Source organism: Carcharhinus amblyrhynchos, chromosome 2 (assembly GCF_965287045.1).
Source record: "Carcharhinus amblyrhynchos chromosome 2, sCarAmb.v2.hapA, whole genome shotgun sequence".
NCBI lineage: Eukaryota > Metazoa > Chordata > Chondrichthyes > Carcharhiniformes > Carcharhinidae > Carcharhinus > Carcharhinus amblyrhynchos.
This window is the reverse complement of record NC_137325.1, coordinates 57,853,068-57,876,204: the sequence shown is the minus strand read 5'-3', so window position 1 is coordinate 57,876,204 and position 23,137 is coordinate 57,853,068. Positions and strand designations below refer to the sequence as shown.

At 42.0% G+C, this 23,137-nt stretch overlaps 1 protein-coding gene across 3 annotated transcripts in view; it reads right to left on the bottom strand.

Moving 5' to 3' along the window:
* Window positions 1-23,137, bottom strand: part of azi2 (5-azacytidine induced 2) — a 72,127-nt gene that overhangs the window by 7,069 nt on the left and 41,921 nt on the right. For 2 of the 3 annotated variants that reach the window (XM_080206245.1, XM_080206236.1), the window contains 3 exons: window positions 21,717-21,778; window positions 1,608-1,732; window positions 41-118 (listed from right to left, as the gene is read on the bottom strand). In XM_080206245.1, the coding sequence (XP_080062371.1) occupies window positions 41-118; window positions 1,608-1,732; window positions 21,717-21,778 (265 nt within the window). The remainder of the gene's footprint in view (window positions 1-40; window positions 119-1,607; window positions 1,733-21,716; window positions 21,779-23,137) is intronic. The other variant, XM_080206251.1, reaches the window with a different exon arrangement.

The following is a 23,137-nucleotide window of genomic DNA, read 5'->3' as shown; positions in this document are numbered from 1 at the left end:
GTCAGCAGAAGGCTATACGTCATATGGGCCAGGTACTTGCCGATGAGATTCGGTCTTCTTGCCTCCATTCTATGTATCCTTCCTCCTCTTTCTTTTCCTTCCTCCTGCTGCTTCTCTGCTATAACATGAGGCAGGGGTAAAGACAGCAAAAGGAAGTTTTATTTCTATAATGAAGCATATAATACATTTCTGCAAATAACAACAGCTGTGAAAAGCTTCAATATTTTCTGGACCATTGACTACAGGTGCATATATGTTGGAAAATCTGGCCACGATTTGAAGAGATTCTTCAAGCAAGTACAATTGCAGGAAGTTTGAACTGGAAAACACAGAGACAGTTTTTAAGCAGAGATCCATTTGGCAAAATGATTGACAAATTAGAAAATATGAGGAACATGTGAGTGTATTGCTGTCACACATGTAACACTGTGATTGTGTCCTGGTTGCCCGTGTTTCTGAGCACAAATATGTGGGAAATCCAAAGCCACATCTGACGTGCACACTAAGAGTTTGGCAATGAATAAATTTTTACATCAAATTTGAACAAACAATGAAAATTCAATATTAAAAGTTATCTTTTAAGATGAGCATTGCTCTTAAAAAATAAATTAAAAAATCAAAGACACTAACATCTGGCTGACAAAATCATTTTCACTGGTTCAAAATAATTATGGTAAATAATTAATCCTGGGTAAGCATTTTTCAAGCTCATGCAAAATACGGTTCAGCAGGTTCGTAGTTAACAGGTGAAAGTGACCTGTAGCCCTCGAGGTTCACCCTTATAATGTAAAGCAACCCATTGTTTAAGCAACGGAATATCTCACTATTACATTGTGCTCAAAGATATGGAAAGTACCAAATAGATAAAAATGGAAATGATGTGTGTGCAATGAGCGATTTATCCTTTTGGAAATAAAAACAATCTTGAAGCAAGTTTTAACTGATAAATATGACAAGGTGAAAGGCTTTTCTAAAAAGTGCCAATCTTCTAAATAAAAGACGATCTCTCCGTCACAATGGAAGTGGAACAGATAATAGTTTGAATTACCATTTATACTGTGGCAAAAAAAGTATCAGCAAAAGGTTTCAGTAACAAAATTAAAATCACAATCTGAGAAATGGAGTAATTCCTGTTTCTTTTTAGGGTAATTTATTAACCAGGATAATGGAATTCAAAAATTAATTAGTTTTGTACCAATTTTTTTTAAACTTACAAAATTGTTTAAATAAGAGACTCTTTTTTTCTGCAAGCTGAGAGAGATTGGACATTAAGGTTGCTACAAAATGCTTGGGTCACACCTCAGCATTGCTTGCAAAGGGTAGTTCATCTAGTATTGTTCAGAAATATGGAGAAAAAGCCACAAGGGGAACAGAAAAAAAAAGTACAGAACATATTTGTTGTTTATGAGCAACACCTTTTGCGTGTGAAACTGATCAGCACGAGATAGACAGCACAAATACATATTCAGGCCAGATAGTAGCTTGCATATTTAGACTTATCATGAGATGCTGACAAGATATATTTGATAGCTGCTCTTTTATTGGCATTGATTAGAATCAGTGGTTAAAGGCAGACCATTTCCCCTTCACACATTACATTTACTCACCATTCTTTGTTGAGCTCTGTGTGGCTAACAGTTTTCGCAGAAGCTCAGCTTGCGTCTTTGTCACCAAGTGTAAGTTAGACATTTCTCTCTTCAGATCCTGGTATGGTTTCAGCAGACCAATTTCTCTAAAATTAAAAAACCTTTCACTGTTGACTTTGTCACAATAAAGAAGGAAAAATAAGGTATGAATAATACCTGTTAGAATAAATAACTATCACATTAAATATCCAGGAAAAGAACCTTCAGAACAATATATTTTTAAAAGGGTAAACTATATCAAGAAACCAATTTTGGACCTGCATTATTTTTTAAAGTAAATAGTCATTAAGCATTGGTTAAAAATGTAGTCTATTTTGTCTTTTCTGCCTAAAAACAAAAAGAAAAATCAAGGAATGATAGTACAGGTTTATACACTCATAATAGTTTTCAACTTTATATTCTTAATAGTTTAAAAAATTAAATACAGCTTTATATTTCATGTCAGCTGATTGCTTTTTTTTATACAAGGCTATAAAGCCCCGTGTTTAACATGGCCATTAATTTTTTGATTACTGGACATAAATTCCAGTAGCTCAGGAAATCATATATGGAAAGTGATGATGGGGGTCTCTTTCGGAAAGGTCAGGTGGGTGGAGTGAGTGAAATAGTAAGAACCGACAACTTATATTTACATTATATCTTTAATGCAATAAGTATATCTCAATGCACTTCATAGGAGTGTCATAAAGCAAAGCTGACACTGAGCTCCATGAGACGATATTAAGGCAGAAGGCCAAAAGCTTGGTCAAAGAGGTAAGTTTTAAAGAGCATTTTAAAGGTGGAAAGAGAGTTATAAAGACAAGAGAGATTTAGGGAGGGAATGTCAAACCTTAGGGCCCATAGAGCTGAATGTATGACCAATGATGCAACAATTAAAATTGGGGATGTTCAAGAGGATAGAATTAGAAGTGCATGGGTTATATGACTGAAGGAAATAATAGAAGATGGGGAGCAGTGAGGCAGAGGAATTTGAGAAGATGAGGATTTTTAAAAAATTGAGGTGATACTTGACTAAGAGCTGGGCAGCAGGGCTTTGGATAAGCTCACGTTTACGGAGCTTAGAATGTGGGAGAATATGGGCCTACTGGCCCATAGAAGAAAGTTCCTCCCATCAAACATCGAATGTCAGTCCCCACCGAAATCTCCGTCCTTAGCCAGACACCATAGTAAGACATACAATTACCACAGACTGGGGATGCATCTTTGTGACAGTGGCCCCTTCATTACACTGGGGTATTCTTCTCAAGTTCCACAATGCTGTTAGATTATAACATTCAAGTCTGAAAACTTAACTTCGTTGATTAAGGATTCCATCTTTAAATTAGGATCCAAGGGTGAGAGCAAACCTAGAAGTCACTTCATACTGTAGTAGATCAGCAAAAACCTCACCACTGCAACCATTAGTTTATGCATGGACTCATGGAAATCACAATGATGAATGTTGGGCAAAGAGAACCTGAAGTTTAGGTGATTATCCCACAAAATCACATTACATGAATGTTAGGTGTATGTAACAATAGGGTAGCTCAGATCCTGAACAAAAACTAAACCTTTAGAAAGGAATTTCCAAACAGCATAGAGTGCAATCTTTGGAGGCAGTTCAAGTTTTCAGCCACAAACTAGAACAATACATGTAAGCAAACCCAAGTAAAAGCTATATTGTAACAGTTGATTGGAGTCTCAATCCTTCAGAAGCTATTGTGCGAGGTAAAGATGTAGATCTGGTGTGTGTGAGAAGGGGTGGATGATGAATGAGTAGTGGACTTATATGACTGATGAACCTTTGTTCAAAACTCAGTTTAGGACTAGACAGCCTGACGCATGGTCAGTATAATTTTCAATCTATAGATTGACACAGCTCCGAAAAATACCACTGAATGGATCAAAAAATATTGTCTCCAAGTTCCAAAAAGTAAATTAAAATCTTTCCACTCATGGAGGTTTTCAACAAGTTTCAGTAATCTGGCTGTTAAATTTTCGCATAGGAAAATGGACTATGGGCATAATCTTACCATCTCACAGTGCCCAATCAGCATGGTGAGCTGGCACCAGCTTGATATGGCTCCTGTTCTGCCCAAAACCGCAAGAAATTACAAAAGGTCATGACTGTAGCCCAGTCCATCATGCAAACCAGCCTCCTATCTATTGACACTGTCTACACTTCATGCTGCCTCAGAAGCAGCCAGCATAATTAACAACCCCATGCACTCCAGACATTCTCTCCTCCACCTTCTTTCATCAGGAAAAAGATACAAAGTCTGAGGTCATGTACCAACTGACTCAAGAACAGCTTCTTCCCTGTTGCTGTCAGACTTTTGAATGGACTTATCTTGCATTAAGCTGAACTTTGTCTACACTCTAGCTATGAGTGTGACACTACATTCTGCACTCTCGTTTCATTTGCTATGAACAGTATGCTTTGTCTGTATAGCGTGCAAGAAACAATACTCTTCACTATATACTAATACATGCGATATTAATAAATCAAATCAAAAATAGCATGAGGCTCCAAAAATTCTGATGGTTGCCATCTCACTGACCTCTTTTTATTGCTGAGAACTGCTTTGCACCCTTGCTGGGCACACAGCTTACTAACTGAATTTCTATCTTATTAGGGATTCCAGCATGGCTGTTTCCCCCTCCTGGATGCTTCCCAGCTCTCCAGCGAGATGCATGCTGTCACAAATCTCCACCAGTGGAGATTAGGCCCCAAGAACATGCCTGTAAGGGGAAATCAAAGGCCAGTGAAGCCCCTGAGTGGTCTGGGGAAATGGCCAGACAATGCCAACTGGTGTCCACCTGGCACACTGGCAGTGAATGCCAAGGACAATGCCAATGGGGCAGAGCCATGCAGGGGGCCAAGTCCAGGGTTCACCATGGGTCCCATTGGGAGGGCCTTGTCAGCGAGGGGGAGGGGAAGGGAGGTGGCAACATGCTGCTGATGGGGGATGTGGGGGGAGGGGTTATAATGTCCGTTGGGGAGTGAGAGGAGATCTTCCAGTTCACCTGCAGATTGGGGCACCCTAGCGGAATGGTACCCGAGTGCTGCGAAGACGGTTTCATTAGTGTGTTTAGGCTCCATCCCCCATACTGGCACAAAACTCCCAGCTGTTCAGTAAAGTGACTGTGTCCCAAAAGATTGCAATCCAGAGCACTCTGAAAAGAGCGGCACAAAGGACTCCTGTTTTCTTGGCATTAATGACACTTGAATTTTTTTAAGAAAATTCCACCATATGTATCTGAAAAAATCCTGAACTGATGGGAGGGAGAGGGAATTGCACCATTATCAGACTTTGAAAGTAAAAAAAAGTCAATGCTTTTTCAGCGTCTATTGCTGGTAATGGGACTAATAATAGAATAATAAATAGAAATTATGGCACAACAAAAGCCAATTAGACTCTGTTGGTACAGTACCAAAATGTTCCAAACCAGCTCATTGTCTCTGGTCAGCAACTCACCATGATACTATAGCTATGATTAGTAAGTCATGTGAAATTACAGATACACACTCATTCATACATGAATGAAGTGCTTTTAGAAATGAGATAAATCTTGTTGAAATATACAATGAGTATTAGTTGTAGGTGATAAAAGACAAAGATGCAGAGGACAGGCGTTCCAAAGTTTAGTGAACAATATGCTTTAATATTAAGCAATGCTTTATTAATGATGTAATTCTAACATTACAATTCAAATTTCATTTTTTATGGGGTGGTGAGGCATTATTTGTTATCCATTCCTACTGAACTGAGTGGCTTGCTGGGCCATTTCAGGACAGTAAAAGTCAACCATATTTCTGTGGGTTTGAAATACATGTTGACCATACTGAGTAATGACGGCAGATTACCCTCCTGAAGAATATTAGTAAACCTAAATTTTTACGTCAATCAATAATGGTTTCATGGTTACTGAGGCTAGCATGGGGGGGGGATTTGAATTCTTGTCCCCAGAACATTATGCACTTGGGAAGGGGTAACAGGACAAAGGATTAACTATGAAGATCAGGACCCTGGAAAGTGCTGGACATGGAGTACATATCCATAGATTCCTGAAGATAGAAAGGCAGGTAGACCTCAAGATAAAGGGGGGGTGGTTTAGGACGGAGTTGAGGAAGAACTTCTTCACTCAAAGGGTGGTGAATCTCTGGAATTCTCTGCCTGTTGAAGTGGTGGAGGCTACCTCGCTAAATATTTTTAAGAAGAGGGTTGATGGGTTTTTGATAAGAGAGGGGATTAAGGGTTATGGGGAGAGGGCGGGAATGTGGAACTGAGCCATGACAGATCAGCCATGATCTTATTGAATGGCGGGGCAGGCTCGAAGGGCCCATTGGCCTACTCCTGCTCCTATTTCTTATGTTCTTATGTTCTTAGAAGGTGGTTAAGGGATAATGGAATACTTGCTATGAGGAACAATTACATAGGCTGGGATTGTTTTCCTTGTAACAGCGATGGTTGAAAAGGGAACTGCAAGAGTGTTTAAGATTCTGAGAGGCATAGATAGGGTAAATAGGAAGGTACTTTTTCCATTCGTAGAAGGGTCAATAACCAGAGGTCATAGATTTAAGGTAAGAAGTGGAAGGCTAAGAGGAGAGTTGAGAAGGTGGTGGGAGTCTGGAACACACTGCTTGAAAGGGTGAAGACCTGTTCACTTGGGGCAAGCACTGGAAAATGGGATTAGCGTAATGAGATCTTTGTTGACTAGCATGAACACGATAGGCCAAATGGCCTCTTCCTGTAAATGTCTATGAATCTATAAATTATCCCAGGCTTCTGGATTACTAGCGACATTGCCACTACGCCACCATTACCCCATTAAACATTTAATTTTAAATTTAAATACATAATAAATAATAATTAAACTTTCAATACGCTTGGAATTTTATTAGCATAGCTATGAATTAAGAACATTTTTTGGCTTTATTGACAGAAGAAATCTGCATCTCAAACAACAGGCAATATTGGACTTTTACACAATCCAAAGGCAGAAAGGACAAAAACATCTTCTAAAGGAGTAACAATGCCATGTAAAGATGATTCAATATTCAATTTTAAAATGTATAAAGCCTACATGTTTTCAATTACATTCTACAATGATCATTTCACAACAGAAGCAGTACTATTAATCAGTGCTTGAGCTCCACCTGGTGGGAACATTTTAAATTACTGAATATGTTAAACCACATTTAATCAACGATGATAGTACACACGTTCTTAATTTGCCAAACAAGTGAGCCCACATGGCAATTTTAAGATATGATCATTGAAGCACTTGGTAGTTTGTAAAGAGAGAATAAACAGGAAAGTTCGTCTTTTGAGAATTTTCTCATTGAAAATAAGCAATAGCAGATCACAGAATTCAATACTGCCAAAGCCAAGTTCAATAGTTAATGGTAAAAAATAAACTTACAAGGATTCATTCACAACTATCTGATTTTAAAGTAAAGTGAAATCTGTCCCTATATAGTGTTTTTTTTGGGCTGAGTGCAGCTGACCAACGCAAAGCACTGAAGAGCTTTGCTCCTCTGTCCTTGGACAACTGAACCCATTCTGAGATTGTTGCAAAGTATTCATTTTCACTTACCCATTACATATTTAAATTTAAAAATTACAAAGTCTGCAATGTGATTAGGTAAGTCACAACCTCCGTGAGGATACTGTGAAGGGAGATGGACAAAACCAACATTCATCACGAATCACATTTGCACTATATATCATGTCGACAGTCAAATCCCCAGATTATTGCAAAATGGATGTTTTATCTTTCAAAGCACAATGCAGAATGGACAGCCTGCTTTAAAACAAGGTGAAAGGTCAGGTGACCTTCCTTCTTGTTTACCAATATACACAAAACTGCACAAGGCTGGAAGTTAATCTGATTGTCTGGACAGGACATTAAAATGCGAGTAACCTTCAGGGCCATTCCATTGATAAGACCAATATCATACGTCCACGGAGCGACATTCCATGCTACTCCATATCGACTTACTTGCACTTAAATTCTTAAGTGTCTGTCTTGCCCAACCTTCCTGACGCAGCGAAGCACATCCCTGGCTACAGTGGCAAAATTTAAAATGGAAGGGAGTGAAGGAGCTCACAACCTATTTTTTAATGGCGTTCACTCACAACTGGCGAGTTTAAATGCCCATTGAAAATAACAAGTCAGGAAAGTGGAGGGAAAAGTTTTAGACATGCAGGGGGGGAGGCTGTTTTGGGTCAGCGGATGCGGATTTGCTCAGTGGGTAGGGTAGGAGTTTCAGAGGTCTGGTTGAATCAGAGGATCAGGAATCCATGAGGAATGAGCTGCTTAGTTCGGGGGACGGGTCCCATATAGGGCTCAATCTTTAAAATAGTTACACTGAAGTGAGGAGTGTTTTTACTTCTTCTACTTCTTTCAGAGTAACTAAGAGGGTGAAACTGGCAGAACCGCCCAAAGTTAGTGGTTTGTCGGATGATTTCCAGGTCAGTGCAGTCGTCCAGTGGAAAATTGCCAGAAAATTGCCACATAAACCCTTACCTGGGAATTTCCAAGAGGGATTCCCCAATACATCTTTGGGGTATCCCCAAATCTGACACTAGGGAGCCAGGAAGTTGCAGGCCATTTTGGCTGAAACTTAAACCCTTTTGCCAATGCTCAAATCATCAGGGACCATTTGTGTGGGCAATGGAAAAAGTCAATACTATGTCACCTAACAGAAATCAGATTATGATCAGGAAGATTGATCAACAAACATTTTAAGAGCAGCCAATGTCAGTCTGGGAAACAAAGCAACTCAGAGAACCCAGCCCAACAAAGCAAGAACCCTCCCCAGAATCCATTAGCCAGAAGAGAATTGCGGCTAGCCACCAATTTGAAGAACCAAGCAAGATCTTCACTATAGGTGTTGAGTGTACCTCAATTGCAGCAAAGCCAGAAACTTGTGGCTGAAAATGATAAGCCACTACAAATTAGTCACCAGAAACCTCCAACCTCCTTTTCTTCAGTGAACCAAAGACAATCATCTGGTCTGCAACATTTCAAGGTTCCATTTCCAACGATTCAAGAACGGTGAATTTTTAGTTTCCTTTAAAACCTATACGTATGCTACCTCTTTTGTCATCACTTTTCTGATGTAATTGAATGAGTGCTTTTGCAAATACATTGGGGTGTTGTGAAATAAACATCCTTTTTTAAAAAAACTTACATAAAAACCTGTATTTTTGTCTGTTCTTGAGTCACACCACTCAAGAGTTAAAACACTTCTTCTACAAAATGTGTATCTGGTGGTCAGAGCAGAGGTGAACAGGGTGAACCATCCTTTCTCTCCCCCAACACATATCTATACAGGCACAGGATTGGGACCAAATCTTTCTCTCCCCTTTGGCTGTATTCCACAGTACAAACACCTCTGGTTCCCTCATCCCAACAGCACTAACTCCCCAAACACTCGGACTTAACACTTTGTTGTCAGATTAAACAAGCTAGTTTGAGCAATGTAAATATGGATCCAGTCCTATACATCTACTGTTTTTGTGGTTCTCAATAAAAGTATCAGACAAGGAAGATCAAGCTTACATTTTTATAGTGCCTTCACATCCCCAGGCACACACATCTAATTAAATTAGTCTAGTCATTATCATAATGTAGGCAAGCAAAACAGCCAGTGTTCAAAGGCCAAGATGAATAACCAATTAAATCAGTCAATTTGGTGGCATTGGTTAATGGGATAAAAGGTTGGCTATGGCCCTGGTAACACAATAGCGTTTTTTAAAGAGTTTATGGGATCTCCACCTGCTTCTACCAGCAGTGAATTTGTCAGTACCATACCAAAATGTTGTTTCATAACATATGTGCATACTTTCACAACTTTCTGGGAATTAAATCTTTTAAGTGAAAAGTCAGGGATACTGTGCAATCACCAGCAAACATCCCCACTTCTGATCTCATGATTCAAGGAAAGTCACTGTAGAAGTAGCTGAATATGGTTGCACCCACTGCCTGCAGCAACAGGCTGGGGTTGATGATTAATCTCCAACAATCATAACCATCTTCCTTTGTGATAGATATGACTTCAGCCTTAGGGTTTATCCAGATTCTCACTGATTTCAATTTTACTAGTGCTCCTTGATGCCACATTTGGGCAAACACTCCCTTGATGGTAAAAGTAGTTTTATCTCCATATGTTCACGGACCAAGTTTGTAATGATGTCTGGAGAAGAGTGGTTTTAGCTGAACCCAAACTGAGGGTTGTGACCAGATTACTGTTCTGCAAGTTTTTTTACGTATTCATTTTATGGGACGTGAGTGTTGTTGACGGGGTCAGCATTTATTACCCATCCCTAATTGCCCTTCATTTCAGAGGGCATTTGAGAGCCAACCATATTGCTCTGTGTCTGGAGTCACATGTGGGCCAGACTGGGTAAGGAAAGTAGATTTCCTTCCCTAAAGCACATTCATGAAAAAATGGGTTTTTATGACAATCAAGAATTGTTTCATAGCCATTATTGGATTTTTAATTCCAGAACCTTTACTGAATTTAAATTTAAATTCATCTGCCATGGTAAAATTCGAACCTGGGTTCAAAGAGCATTATGCTGGTTCTCTGGATTCTCATCTAGTGACGATACTACTATGCCATTGCCTCCCCCAAGTGTCACATAAAAGCACCATCAACAAAAGCAACATCAACAACAACTTCCACCATGTAGCTGATAATGGCAAGCAGACTGATGTGGAGATAACAGGGTTGGATTTGTCCTGTGTTTTGTGGGACATGGCTAGACAATTTTCTAGGTTTTTGATAGATACCTGTGCTTTAGCTGTACTGGGATAGCTTGGATAGAGTTGTAGCCATTTCTGGACTACAAGTTTCAGCACCACAGTCTGGGTGTTGTCAGGGTCTTTGCTGTATCCAGTTGTTTCAACCATTTCTTGATAAAACATAAAATAAATGGATTCGGTTGAAATCTCCTATTTATTGACTACAGCTCAGCCTTCAACACGATTATTCCATGAAACACATCTCCAAACTCCAAGGCCTGGGCCTCGCAACTTCCCTCTGTGACTGGATCCTGAGCTTCCAAACTCTTAGACCACAATCAGTAAGGATAGGCAACAAAACAACTCCTCCATGATCATCCTCAACACCAGTGTCCAAAAAAAAGACTGTGTTCTCAGCCCCCTACTATACTTCTTATACACCTATGACCGTGCGGCCAAATTCCCTTCCAATTCGATTTTCAAGTTTGTTGACAACACCACTGCAGTGGGTTGGATCTCAAACAATGACAAGACAGAGTACAGGAATGAGATAGAGAATCTGGTGAACTGGTGCAGCAACAATAACTCTCTCCCTCAATGCCAGTAAAACGAAGGAGATTGTCATTGACTTCAAGAAGTGTAAAGGAGAACATGTCCTGCCTACATCAACAGTTTGGGGGTGGGGGGGAAGCAGGGAAATGTTGAGAGTTTCAAGCTTTTAAGTGTCCAGATCACCCACAACCTGTCTTGCTGCCCCCATGCCAATAATATGGTTAAGAAAGCCCACCAATGCCTCCACTTCCTCAGAAGACTAAGAAAATTTTGCATGCCAGCTACAACTCTCACCAACTTTTATAAATGCACCATAGAAAGCATTCTTTCTGGTTGTATCATAGCTTTGTATGGTTCCTGCTCTGCTTAAGACCGCAAGGAACTACAAAAGATCGTGAATGTCATCTAATCCGTCATGCAAAACAGTCTCCCATCCATTGACTCTGTCTACACTTCCCGCTGCCTCAACAAAACAGCCAGCATAATTAAGGACCCTACGCATTCCCTCTTCCACCTTCTTCCATTGGGAAACAGATACAAAAGTCTGAGATCACGTACCAACCGACTCAAGAACAGTTTCCTCCCTGCTGCTGTCAGACTTTTGAATGGACTTGCATTGTATTAAGTTGATCTTTGTCTATACCCTAGCTATGACTATAAACACTATATCCTGCATTCTCTTGTTTCCTTCTCTATGAACGGTATGCTTTGTCTGTATAGTGAAAAGTATTGTTTCTTGCACGCTATATATTAACACGCGTGACAATAATAAATCAAATCAAAATCTGACATTTCTTACGCTGGGAACCTCAAGAGAAAGCAGAAATGGAATCATCCACTTGGTACTACTGTCCAAAGACAGTTGCATGTTGATAATTACCATCCCTTCACTCCCCTCATCTAAGTCACTGATGTAAATTGTAAAAAATTGAGGCTCCAGAATAAAACCATGCGGAACCCATTCGTCACATCCTGCCAATCAAAAAAAGACCGGTTTATGCATTTTGTTTTCTGAAAACCAGTCAATTTCCGATCCAGGCTAAACTGTTTCCACCTACACCACAAGTTTTTATTTTCCGCAATAACCTTTGAAGTGGAACCTTATCAAATGCCTTCCGGAAATGTGAGTATGGTACATCTACAAACTCCCTTTATCCACAGCATGTTACTCCTTCAAAGAACTTGGATTGCACCATTGGATTGTTTAGTTATTTGAAAAATCTTTTATCACAGTTTTATTTGCACTTCAGCCTCACACTCCTGATTGCGTGCATGTGCGTGCGTACAAAGCAAAATGTGATTCAAGGGGTTGCTAAGACATTGGACTTAAACCTGGTGTTGTCAGACTTCTTACTGTATTTACCCCAGTTCAACGCCGGCATCTCCACATCTTGATAAGACATCCCAGCTCCTGCAGTGCTCAATGGGCATGGAAGGCCTCAATGGTGGTGCCAGTGGTCACCACATGTTCCCTCCCCAGGGACACCTAGCCATGAATGTAGTCACAGTAGAAAAGCAGACAGTCAGATCAGATGATCCCCTCAGTCACCTGCTGTCTGGATCTATTGATAGCAGGTTTGGCCAGGCCCAGAAGCAGGTTCATGAGGGGTCCTCCTCCTTCCCTACCCCCCACCACACCGGTGCCTACAGATCAGGAGCACGAGGCTGAAGTGCAAACAAAACTATGACAAAATATTTTTCAAATATCTAACAAAGGTTGCAGTCTAAGGCAACCTATATACGCATAATCCACGCACTCCCCAAGATCAAAAAAGGCCAGGCATCTTGGGAGTCAGATGCATCCTGCAGTTGTATGGAACTACTGCAAGCAAAACTCCCACCCCAGGTCCCTGATATCAAGGGGGAGGACTCATCTGTACAGGGCTTTCTGCAGCTGGATGGCAAAAAGTGCAAGGGCAAGGAAATGAAGGATGTGTAGAATATACAAGAATCTCCAAAGTGGGGTTGAAGGTTCGGGGCTTATTTGATTTTATACTTCAGGTTTTACAATGCTGGGGCTACTCTGTTTTTATAGTTGTCATGCTCCTTGACCTGGAAAACTACTCTCTCATTTCCAACCTCTGTTCTGTCCCTAGGGTTCTGTCAACCCCACTCCCCCCACCCCTCCTTGCTCACACGCATGCAAGCACAGAGATCTGTGCCCATTTTCTTCACATTTCAAGATTTTAGAAGCACTGAAGAGGTGAATAAAGGGGCAGACATGCAAAAAACTCTTGTAATACAAACTTTCACAGAACCTTGGATCCACAATGGCAGTGGAGGAGGAGTGTCCCACTGCCACGCTGCATTTGGACAGAGGGAGGAAAGCCAGTGATCGCGGCTGGCCATCAGGAGGTGGGGGTGTCAGCCTGCTGGGATCATCAGGGCATCGATGCAGGCTGGGGGAGGGAGTTGAGGCTGACCCAGGCATGTTTGGGGACCACCGATCAGGCCAATCTCAGCATAGACTGTTCTTCACATGCAGTGGCCCGCTTAGCGCTATGCTGCCGGATTCTACAGCAGAAACAGGCTTTGTCCACTGATTTTCAGTGTGATTCTCACTGGTGCACTCTGCAGTGCAAAGTGTAGGAGACTCATTTTGAAACCCCCACTGAAAAAAGCAGCGTGATTTACTTGTTTTTACACAAATTTGACACTTGAATTTTTTTGGGGAGAACTGCCCTCAAATTCTCTACACCTGGCATGGTGGCACAGTGGTTAGCACTGCTCCACACACGCCAGGGTCCCAGGTTTAATCCTAACGTTGAGTGACTGTGTGGAGTTTGCACATTCTCCCTGTGTGTGAGTTTCCTCGGGTGGCTCCGGTTTCCTCCCACAGTCCAAAAGGTGTACAAGTTAGGTGGATTGGTCATGATAAATTGCCCCTTCCTTTCACAATGGTAGGTTAGATGCATTAGTAGGTTAAGTGTGTGGAGTTGGAGGATAGGGTGGGAAAAGGTCTGGGTAAGATGCTCTGTCAGAGAGAGAGTCAGTGCAGACACAATGGGCCGAGCAGTCTCCTTCTGCGCTGTAGGATTCCATGATTTATGTCAATTATAGCTACAGACTCTAGATAACCAGTATAACAACGATCAACGCTCTCCAGCCACAGGAATCCAGTTGCAGAGCAATGACACTTCCTGCAAGCACATCTGCAACCAAACTGCAAGATAGAGATGATGCAGCAAGTCTCAGCCTAAAACATTCCTACTTCAATTTTTTTGTCTCAATTGTCTTTCGAGCTACCATCGGAAAGAATAAAAAAAAACAGGTTTGATATTTACACGTAGGTTAGCATCTTCACCTTCTTTCACTTAACAGAAGCAACACATGGATCTTTAATGTCAGCACTCTGCTGCACTTCCCACAGTAAAGCGTTTGTGTGGCTATCCGAGTGATAGGTATGTACTCTTCTGCTCTCTTCACTATTTAGTCCTTCAAAACCGTGTAAATTATTTTCTGCAACTTTCTCAAGTTCACTAACCACATCCTCAACTGTGCTGTTGCTTGTAACATTGATGAGAAAGAAATAGTTGTTGTGAGGTGCTGGACTTCTGATCGCACTCATACTGATTACCAACCACCCACTCAGCTGATGAATCTGTACTCCTCGCAGTTGAACACTGCCTGGAGGATGCAGTGAGTGTGGCATGGGCACTCAATGTACTCTGGACAGGGAGCTTCACTGTCCATCGTCAAGGGTGGTTTGGCTGTACCACTACTGACTAAGCCAGCCTAGTTCTGAAAAACATAGCTGCTTGACTGGTCCTGTGCAGGTAGTGTGAGGCCAATAAGAGGGAAAAACCTATTACATCATGTTCCCACCAGACTTGTTGCCACAAATGCATCTGTCCATGGCAGTATAGGTAGGAGTGAATACCATACAATCCATGTGAAGACCAAGACTCATCTTCACACAGAACATACCCTTCATCATGCTGTCTGACATGACCACCATGCTAAATGGGATAGATTCAGGACTGATCTAGCAACTCAAAACCGTGCATCCATGTGGTATCTGAATCAGCAGAATATATCCAACCACTACTTGTAACCTCTCAATGCCACATATTTCCCACTCTACCTTTACCATCAAGTCAAGAGATCAACCCTGGTTAAAAGACGGTAGAAGAGCATGCCCAGACCAACACCAGGAGTACCTCAATATACATGCCTACTTGCGCGTAAAACGGAACCATCGTGTGATAGACAGAGCTAAGCAATCTCACAATGGAACAGACCAAAACTCTGCAGTCCTGCCATAGAGTCATGATGGACAATTAAACAACTTACAGGGAGGAGGAAAGTTCACAGATATCCCTTTTCTCAATGATCAGGGAGCCCAGCAAACCTGTACAAAAGCATTTACAACCATCTTCAGCCAGATGTGCTGAATGGATGACCCATCTTAGCCTTCTTCCAAGGTTCCCAGCATCACTGATGTCAGTCTTCAGCCAATTCAGCATGTGATATCAAGAAATGGCTGAAGGAACTGGATATGGCAACGGCTACGGCTTCTGATAACATTCCAGCAAGATTTGTACTCTAGAACTAGCCACACGTCTAGCCAACTTGTTCCAAGTACAGCTACAACACTAGTATCTAACTGACAATGTGGAAAATTGCCCAACTATCTTCTGTTCACAAAAATCAGGAAGGATCCAGATGAGCCAATTACGTTTTCTTCGGCCTCCTACGAAAGGTGTCATCAATAGTACCATCGAGCAATTCTCTCACAGCAAAAACTTGACCACTGTCACTCAGTTTGAATTCTGCCAAAGGCACAAAGTTCCTGAACTCATTCAATTCTTGGTCCAAATATGGACATTGAGGCAAGAGTGACTGCAGAATGAGTCAGCATGAGGCAAATAAAGGCAGCATTTAATTGAATGTGATATCAAAGAACCTGGCAAAATTGAAGTCAGTCGGAATCAGGACTAACTCTTCACCGGTTATTTAGCACGAAAGATGGTTGTGATTGTTGGAGGCAAATCATCTCAGTCCCAGGATATCACTGCAGGAGTTCCTCAGGTTTCAGCAGCTTCATTAGTGACCTTTCCTCCACCATAACCTTACAACTGGGGATGTTCACTGACGATTATATTGACGCAGGTCATGCCATTATGCAGGAAGACCTGGACAATAGTCAGGATGTGGGCTGGTTATATGGCTGCGCACACACACAACTGTGGCTACAAGGACAAATCTGAGGCTTGGAATTCTGCTTACCTCCTGACTCCCTAAAGCCTGTCCACCATCATAAGAAATAAGAACATAAGAAATAGGAGCAGGAGTAGGCCATCTGGCCCTTCGAGCCTGCCCCGCCATTCAATAAGATCATGGCTGATCTGTCGTGGCTCAGTTCCACTTTCCCGCCCTCTCCCCATAACCCTTAATCCCCTCTCTTATCAAAAACCCATCAACCCGCTTCTTAAAAATATTTAGCGAGGCAGCCTCCACCACTTCAACGGGTAGAGAATTCCAGAGATTCACCACCCTTTGAGTGAAGAAGTTCCTCCTCAACTCCGTTCTAAACCGCCCCCCTTTTATCTTGAGGCTGTGCCCCCTAGTCCTACTGTCTTTTTTGAGCGGGAAGAGTCTCTCCACCTCTATCCTATCCATCCCATTCATCATCTTATACGTCTCAATGAGATCTCCCCTCATTCTTCTAAACTCTAACGAGTACAAGCCTAGTTTATTCAGCCTCTCCTCATAGCTCAACCCCCTCAACTCCGGTATCAGCCTAGTAAACCTCCTCTGCACTCCCTCCAAGGCCAAAATATCCTTGCGCAGGTGCGGCGCCCAAAACTGCACACAGTACTCCAGCTGCGGCCTCACCAATGCCCTATACAGCTGCAGCAAGACCTCCCTACTTTTATATTCAATCCCCCTCGCTATGAAGGCCAGCATCCCATTCGCCTTCCTGACCACCTGCTGCACCTGCAGGCTGGGTTTTTGCGACTCATGCACAAGGACCCCAAGGTCCCTCTGCACCGTCGCCTGCTGCAGTTTTTCGCCACGTAAGTAATAGTCCTTCCTACCATTATTCCTACCAAAGTGGACCACCTCACACTTGCCAACATTAAATTCCATTTGCCATTTCCTGGCCCATTCGCCCAGCCTATCTAGATCCTTCTGCAGACTCTCCACACCCTCCGCACAATTTGTCTTTCCCCCAATCTTGGTGTCATCAGCAAATTTCGACACCCTACACTCGGTTCCCTCCTCCAGATCATCTATATAAATTGTAAATAGCTGAGGCCCCAGCACCGACCCCTGGGGCACTCCACTAGTCACCAACCGCCAATCCGAATAGCACCCATTGACCCCCACTCTCTGCCTCCTATTTGACAACCAATCCTCTATCCACGCTAACACCCTACCCCCAACTCCATGTCCTCTGACCTTCTGCAGTAACGTCTTGTGAGGTACCTTATCAAACGCCTTCTGAAAATCCAGAAAGACCACATCCACCAGCTCTCCTCTATCCACCGCCCTAGACACATCCTCATAGAACTCCAGTAAATTTGTCAGACACGACTTCCCTTTAATGAAACCGTGCTGCGTCTGCCCTATCAAGCAATTCCCTTCAAGATGCCTCGCAATTTCCTCCTTAATGACGGATTCTAACATTTTACCTACCACAGACGTTAAACTATCTACAAAGCAAAAGTCAGGCGTCTGACAGATAGTCTTCTGGATGACTGTGATTCCAAAGATTTAAAAGGAACATATATGGAATAAGCTACCAGAGAAAGTGGTTGACACAAATACAATAGCAACATTTAAAAGGCATTTGGATAAGTACATGGATGGGAAAGGATTAGAGGGAAATGGGCCAAATGCAGGCAATTGGTACTGGCTGAGAATGCACCATGGTCAGCATGGACTGGTTCAGCCAAAGGACCTGTTTCTGTGCTGTATTACTCTATGACTCCATAACACCACTTAACTAGGACAAAAGCAGCCTGCTTGATCGGAATCCCATCCACCACGTTAAATATTAACTCCCTCCATCATCAACGCACAACGGTACACACTGCTGCCATCAACAAGATGCACTGCAGCAACTCACCAAGTTTCCTTTGACAGCACTTTCTAAGCCCATGACCTCTATTATCTCAAAAGGAGCAGGGTAGCAGTTGCATGGGAACACAACCTCATGCAATTTCCCCTTCAAACTACACACTGTTCCTTCACTATCGTGGCACCAAAATCCTGGAATTCCATTTCCAGCAGCACTGAGGGTGCACCTACACCAGATGAACTGCAGCATTTCAAGGCTCACCATCAGTTCTAAGGGTAATTGGAACCTTGCTAGAAATGTCAACATCCTGGGGAAGAATTGAAAAAAAAGCTACCTAGCTGTTCATCCATGTCTATGACAATAGCAAATACTGGAGCAGCATAGTCAATAGCACTGCTGCCTCACAGCATCAGGGACCCGGGTTTAATTCCAGCCTTAGATGACCGTGTGTGGAGTTTGCACATTCTCCCCTCGTCTGCGTGGATTTCCTCTGGACACTCTGGTTTCCTCCCATTATTCAAACATGTGTAGATTAGCCATGGCAAATGTGCAGGGTTACAGGGGTAGGGTGGCGTGTGGGCCTGGGTAAAATGATGATTTGGAGAGTCAGTGCAGACTTGATGGGCCAAATGGCTCACTTCTGCACCATTGGGATTCTCTGGTTCTTAAAAAAGGATAAATATGTGAATGTTTTCTCCAAGACAAACCTTCAGAAATAACTTCTGCTAACAATATCAAATAAAATCAAAACATTCTAACGCACTTCGCAAAGATGCAATATTAAAAAAAAAAAATTCCTAGTATCTTTTCAGTTCAATGACCAAGGGTTGGATTGTCCTTCAGGCTTTGGCAACCTCAACATCAGGGCCAAATGGGAGTCCCAAGTCCGATCTTTCTTGGAACGAGACAAGGAAGATATTTTCCAACAAACCTACTTGGCTGCCTCCAAGCTCACCATCCAAGGAAGGATAGCAAAGGAAATCCTATCCTGTGGACCAGCAGTTCCAGACTCTCAGCAGCTCTAACAAGGTGTGGCAAGTAATAGAACGCAAGAATGCCTCAAAAATAGAGGCACCCTCAGAGAGGTCAAAATAACTACGGTCTGCATTAGGTAGTGTACCAACCATACTCAAACAATCCATACTTGCAAAATCTAAAACAAAATGGTTACTGTTAGACTTATTCCACTATTGGACAGCATTTGCTCTGGATTAACATTTACACTAAGGACCAATGTAAGAAAATCAGTTGAGCTTTTAACATGGTTCATTTACACTTCTGGAAGCGATATACACTTAGATGCAGGAACTCATCCTCTGCAAAAGAAGTATGTTCAAGCCTGGTATATTTTTCTTTTTTTTGAATTGCCCAAAAACATAGTTGTACTGTTCACTGCTGCTTTTTCAACAGCAAGTCTCAGCCAGAGTCGACTTATCGACCAACTGGCACCCTTAGACAATAATGTTTATCCCAGAGCTGACTACTATGACAAAAATAACCCCTGCAAGGCAAAACAGGAGCGAAAATAAAGAAAATAGATGGCTTAAAAGCAGTGATTTAGACAAATACTTTTCCATCTGATAATTCAATTTGAATCTGAATAGATTAGTTATGAAAAGTTTAATTTGTTTGAAAAATTATGCACACAATTATTTACATTTGTTAAGATTATCATTTGGCTCATCAGTGTATTCCTCAGCATCAATTTTATTCGACACAAACTGATCTTTATCTAATATCTTTATTTAAGAGGATATCACTAGTACCTTTTACAAGCATGCAACTTGTTTTGAAAAAAATGATTAAAGGTCTATCAGATGAAAGATGTAGTTGTGTCATAGAATCAAAATCATCAACCAACACCCAGCTTACTTCAACGATGGTCTATTTCTCGTGATCAGCAATGAAACGGAGGCATTTGCCACTGACTGCGTGAAGTAGTATGATCCTACCTTGATCGCAGGTAACGTCAGGAACAAGAGGAGGAGAGGAGCGAGGAGCTGCTGTGTTTTAATGCTTCTGCTTTTCTTTTTAAAAAGGGATGTATTCATCTCGCTTTAACCTTTTTTTTTACACCAAAGAATAACCCAGCTTTGCCATTATCACCATGTAACCGAGTTTGCTCATCCCTGGTATAATTTTTGTAAATCTCTCTGTAGCCTCTCCAAGTCCAGATATAAAGTTTGAATTCCAAACCAACAACTAATTGCAAGAGAAATAAATACACTCCACTGTACCATGAAATGCTTCTCTTCACATAAAACAATTTCTGTAAACTTTAATGGCATGAAGAGTACCTATCACAAAATAATAAAACACTAAAATGCAATCTGAACTAGCTCGTGAACCAGTGCCTCAAAAACATTTTAACTAGTAAATTCAAAATTACTCCTAGACTCAGCCATGTCAGCAGGTTTTGAATCAAAGAATTAATTGCAAGCTTTCAGAAACATTTAAAAAAACATTTGTGGTAATGCTAATTGAACATCAAATTAGCAATCCAAAATAGCAATGTTAAAACTCCATGAATGCATTAATAGAGTGGGTATGATCCCACAGGACAAACTACTTTGCATACTAGAACAACTGGCACAGTGAGGCCAAAAACTTGCTCATGTGGGAAATGTCAAAACGCTACAACAGTGCAATAGTGTGTGTTTTGAGGAAGGAATACAACGTGAGACGTTGTACTTAGTCAGGCTTACTTTAGTAATTCTTGATGCTAAAGTTGTTGCCTAAAAGAGCAGCATTCCACTCCAACACTAACATTTCAATAAGCACTAAATATTTAAAAAAATTAAGAAACCCTTTCATTTTACTCTTTCATGGGATGGAGTTGGTACTGGTGGCAACGCCCAACCCCAATTGCTCAAGGTGGTACTGGTGAAAACTAAACTGCTGTGTCACTGATTCACATATTGTATGAACCAAAACCGCATTTTGAAAAAAAGATTAAGCAGATCTAAGGGAGATTATAAAACAGAATTAGGACAATCTCACTCAGGAAAGTGAAAGCAAATAAAGCGTACTTGATGTCACAATGGCACCAACTTTACCAGATACAACAGCACTCAGCAGAGAGGTCATCAGATAAAAGGAGAACATAATCATCACTTTTCTCCCCCCTCAGGTTCAAGATACCCAAAATCCTCAGTTATTTCAGTTTTTCACAAAAATACCCTGCTGTTTGCAAGAAATTCTTACAAATCTAAATTTCTATTGCAACAGTTACTGCTAAGTACTGCTTTACATGACCCGCCACTTTTTCTATCTCTGGCTCACTTCCCCCATTTCCACACACTTCCAGCAACAGAGATACAAGCGTGTGACCTGCTTTCAGGTTTTGTCAGTCATTCAAGTAGAAGGCAAGGATGGAAAGGGGTAAATGCTCTGTCCAATTTTACCTTTACCTTTCTTTAAGTGGAGGGGCTGATTTCAGGGAACATGATGTGGAGATGCTGGCGTTGGACTGGGGTAAAACAGTAAGAAATCCCACAACACCAGTTTAAAGTCCAAACAGGTTTATTTGTAGCAAAAGCCGCAAGCTTTCGGGACAGGCTGTCCCTTCTTCAGGTGGCTGGAAAACCTGTTTGGACTTTAAACTGGTGTGGGATTGCTTACTGTTTCAGGGAACATGTCAGGCTGTGTTGAGCCATTAGTAATGCGAACAGGGTGTCAACGTATTGGGTATTATAGTGAGGACATGTCAACATTGGTACAAAACTATCAAAGGTCAAAAATCTGGTTCAGCTTACCTTGTTGTTTCCTCATCTTTTATAATCTCTCTTTTGGACATGCATTCATTCATGCTCGATTCCTACAATTAAAAAAAATGAAACAGAAGGACATAACTAAATTAAATGTGATCATGCTATTTTGAATATTGCTGAAAAAAAAGTTTCCTGCCAAAGTTTTCATCTTGCACTCATCAGGGCATTTTGCAAGGATACAAATCCAAGGGAGGCAACAACTAAATACTGTATGAGCAAAGAGAGTGCTGAATGATTGACAGGTGGACTCTGATTGGTAGGGACATTGCCATTGAGAACATAACAATTGATGGTTACAGACAGTTAACTGCTGACATATGTTTGACTTAATAGCAGCATCCTGCTACAGGATTCAAGGCTCATAGCCCAAAGAACAAAGAACAACCCAGCACAGGAAACAGGCCCTTCGGCCCAACGAGCCCACGCCGCCGCATCATCCTACACCTATTCTACCCTGCGTGTCTACGAATGGAACCCCTAACTTAGCCAGATTCAGGGGAGAATAGTGTCAATTTGGTAAACCAATCAGCCTAAGAGCACATCTTTGGGGTGTGAGAGGAAACCGGAGCGCCCAGAGGAAACCCACGCAACCACAGGGAGAATGCGCAAACTCCCACAGACACAGGCCCAAATCCATGTATCTGCACAGCTAGCAGTGCTAGTCACTGAGCTGTTGCGGTGCCCGTCTACCGGTCCAGGATCAAGCACACACACTGACATGAAGTACTAGGCCACTCCCGGAACCTCCAAGAGCAGCCCACGCACGACCCACCATGTGCATGCCCCTCGTTTGACAACAAGGTGGACCTCCACCTGCGGAATAAAAAGACAAAAACGTTAACATACAAGTCTGCATTTCCGGTGTCTCCCGAGGCTCTGACCTTATTTAATACCCCCTACTATAACCCTCCATCCTCGTTTCGCTCATGTGTCTAAGTGAACCTTAAACGAGTCCAACGTTCCTGCCTCCACCACCCTACTCAGTAGCGCGTTCCATACCCCCACGACCCTCTGCGTGAAGAACCTTCCTCTCACATCCAAATTATACCTCTCCCCCCTCACCCTTAGATCATGACCTCTCGTAATTGTACCCAGTCTAGGGAGCAGTCTCTCACTATTGACTCTATCTATTCCCTTCAGTATCTTATATACCTCTATCATGTCCCCCCTCAATCTCCGTCTTTCCAAGGAGAAAAGTCCCAGTTTCTCCAACCTTTCCTCGTAACCCAGTCCCTCCATGCCAAGCAACACCCTGGTAAACCTCTTCTGCACCCTCTCCAGAGTCTCCATGTCCTTCCGGTAATAAGGTGACCAGAACTGGACGCAGTACTCCAAATGCGGTCTAACCAACGTTCTGTACAACTGAAGCATTAGACGGCAGCTCTTATACTCTATACCCCTTCCTA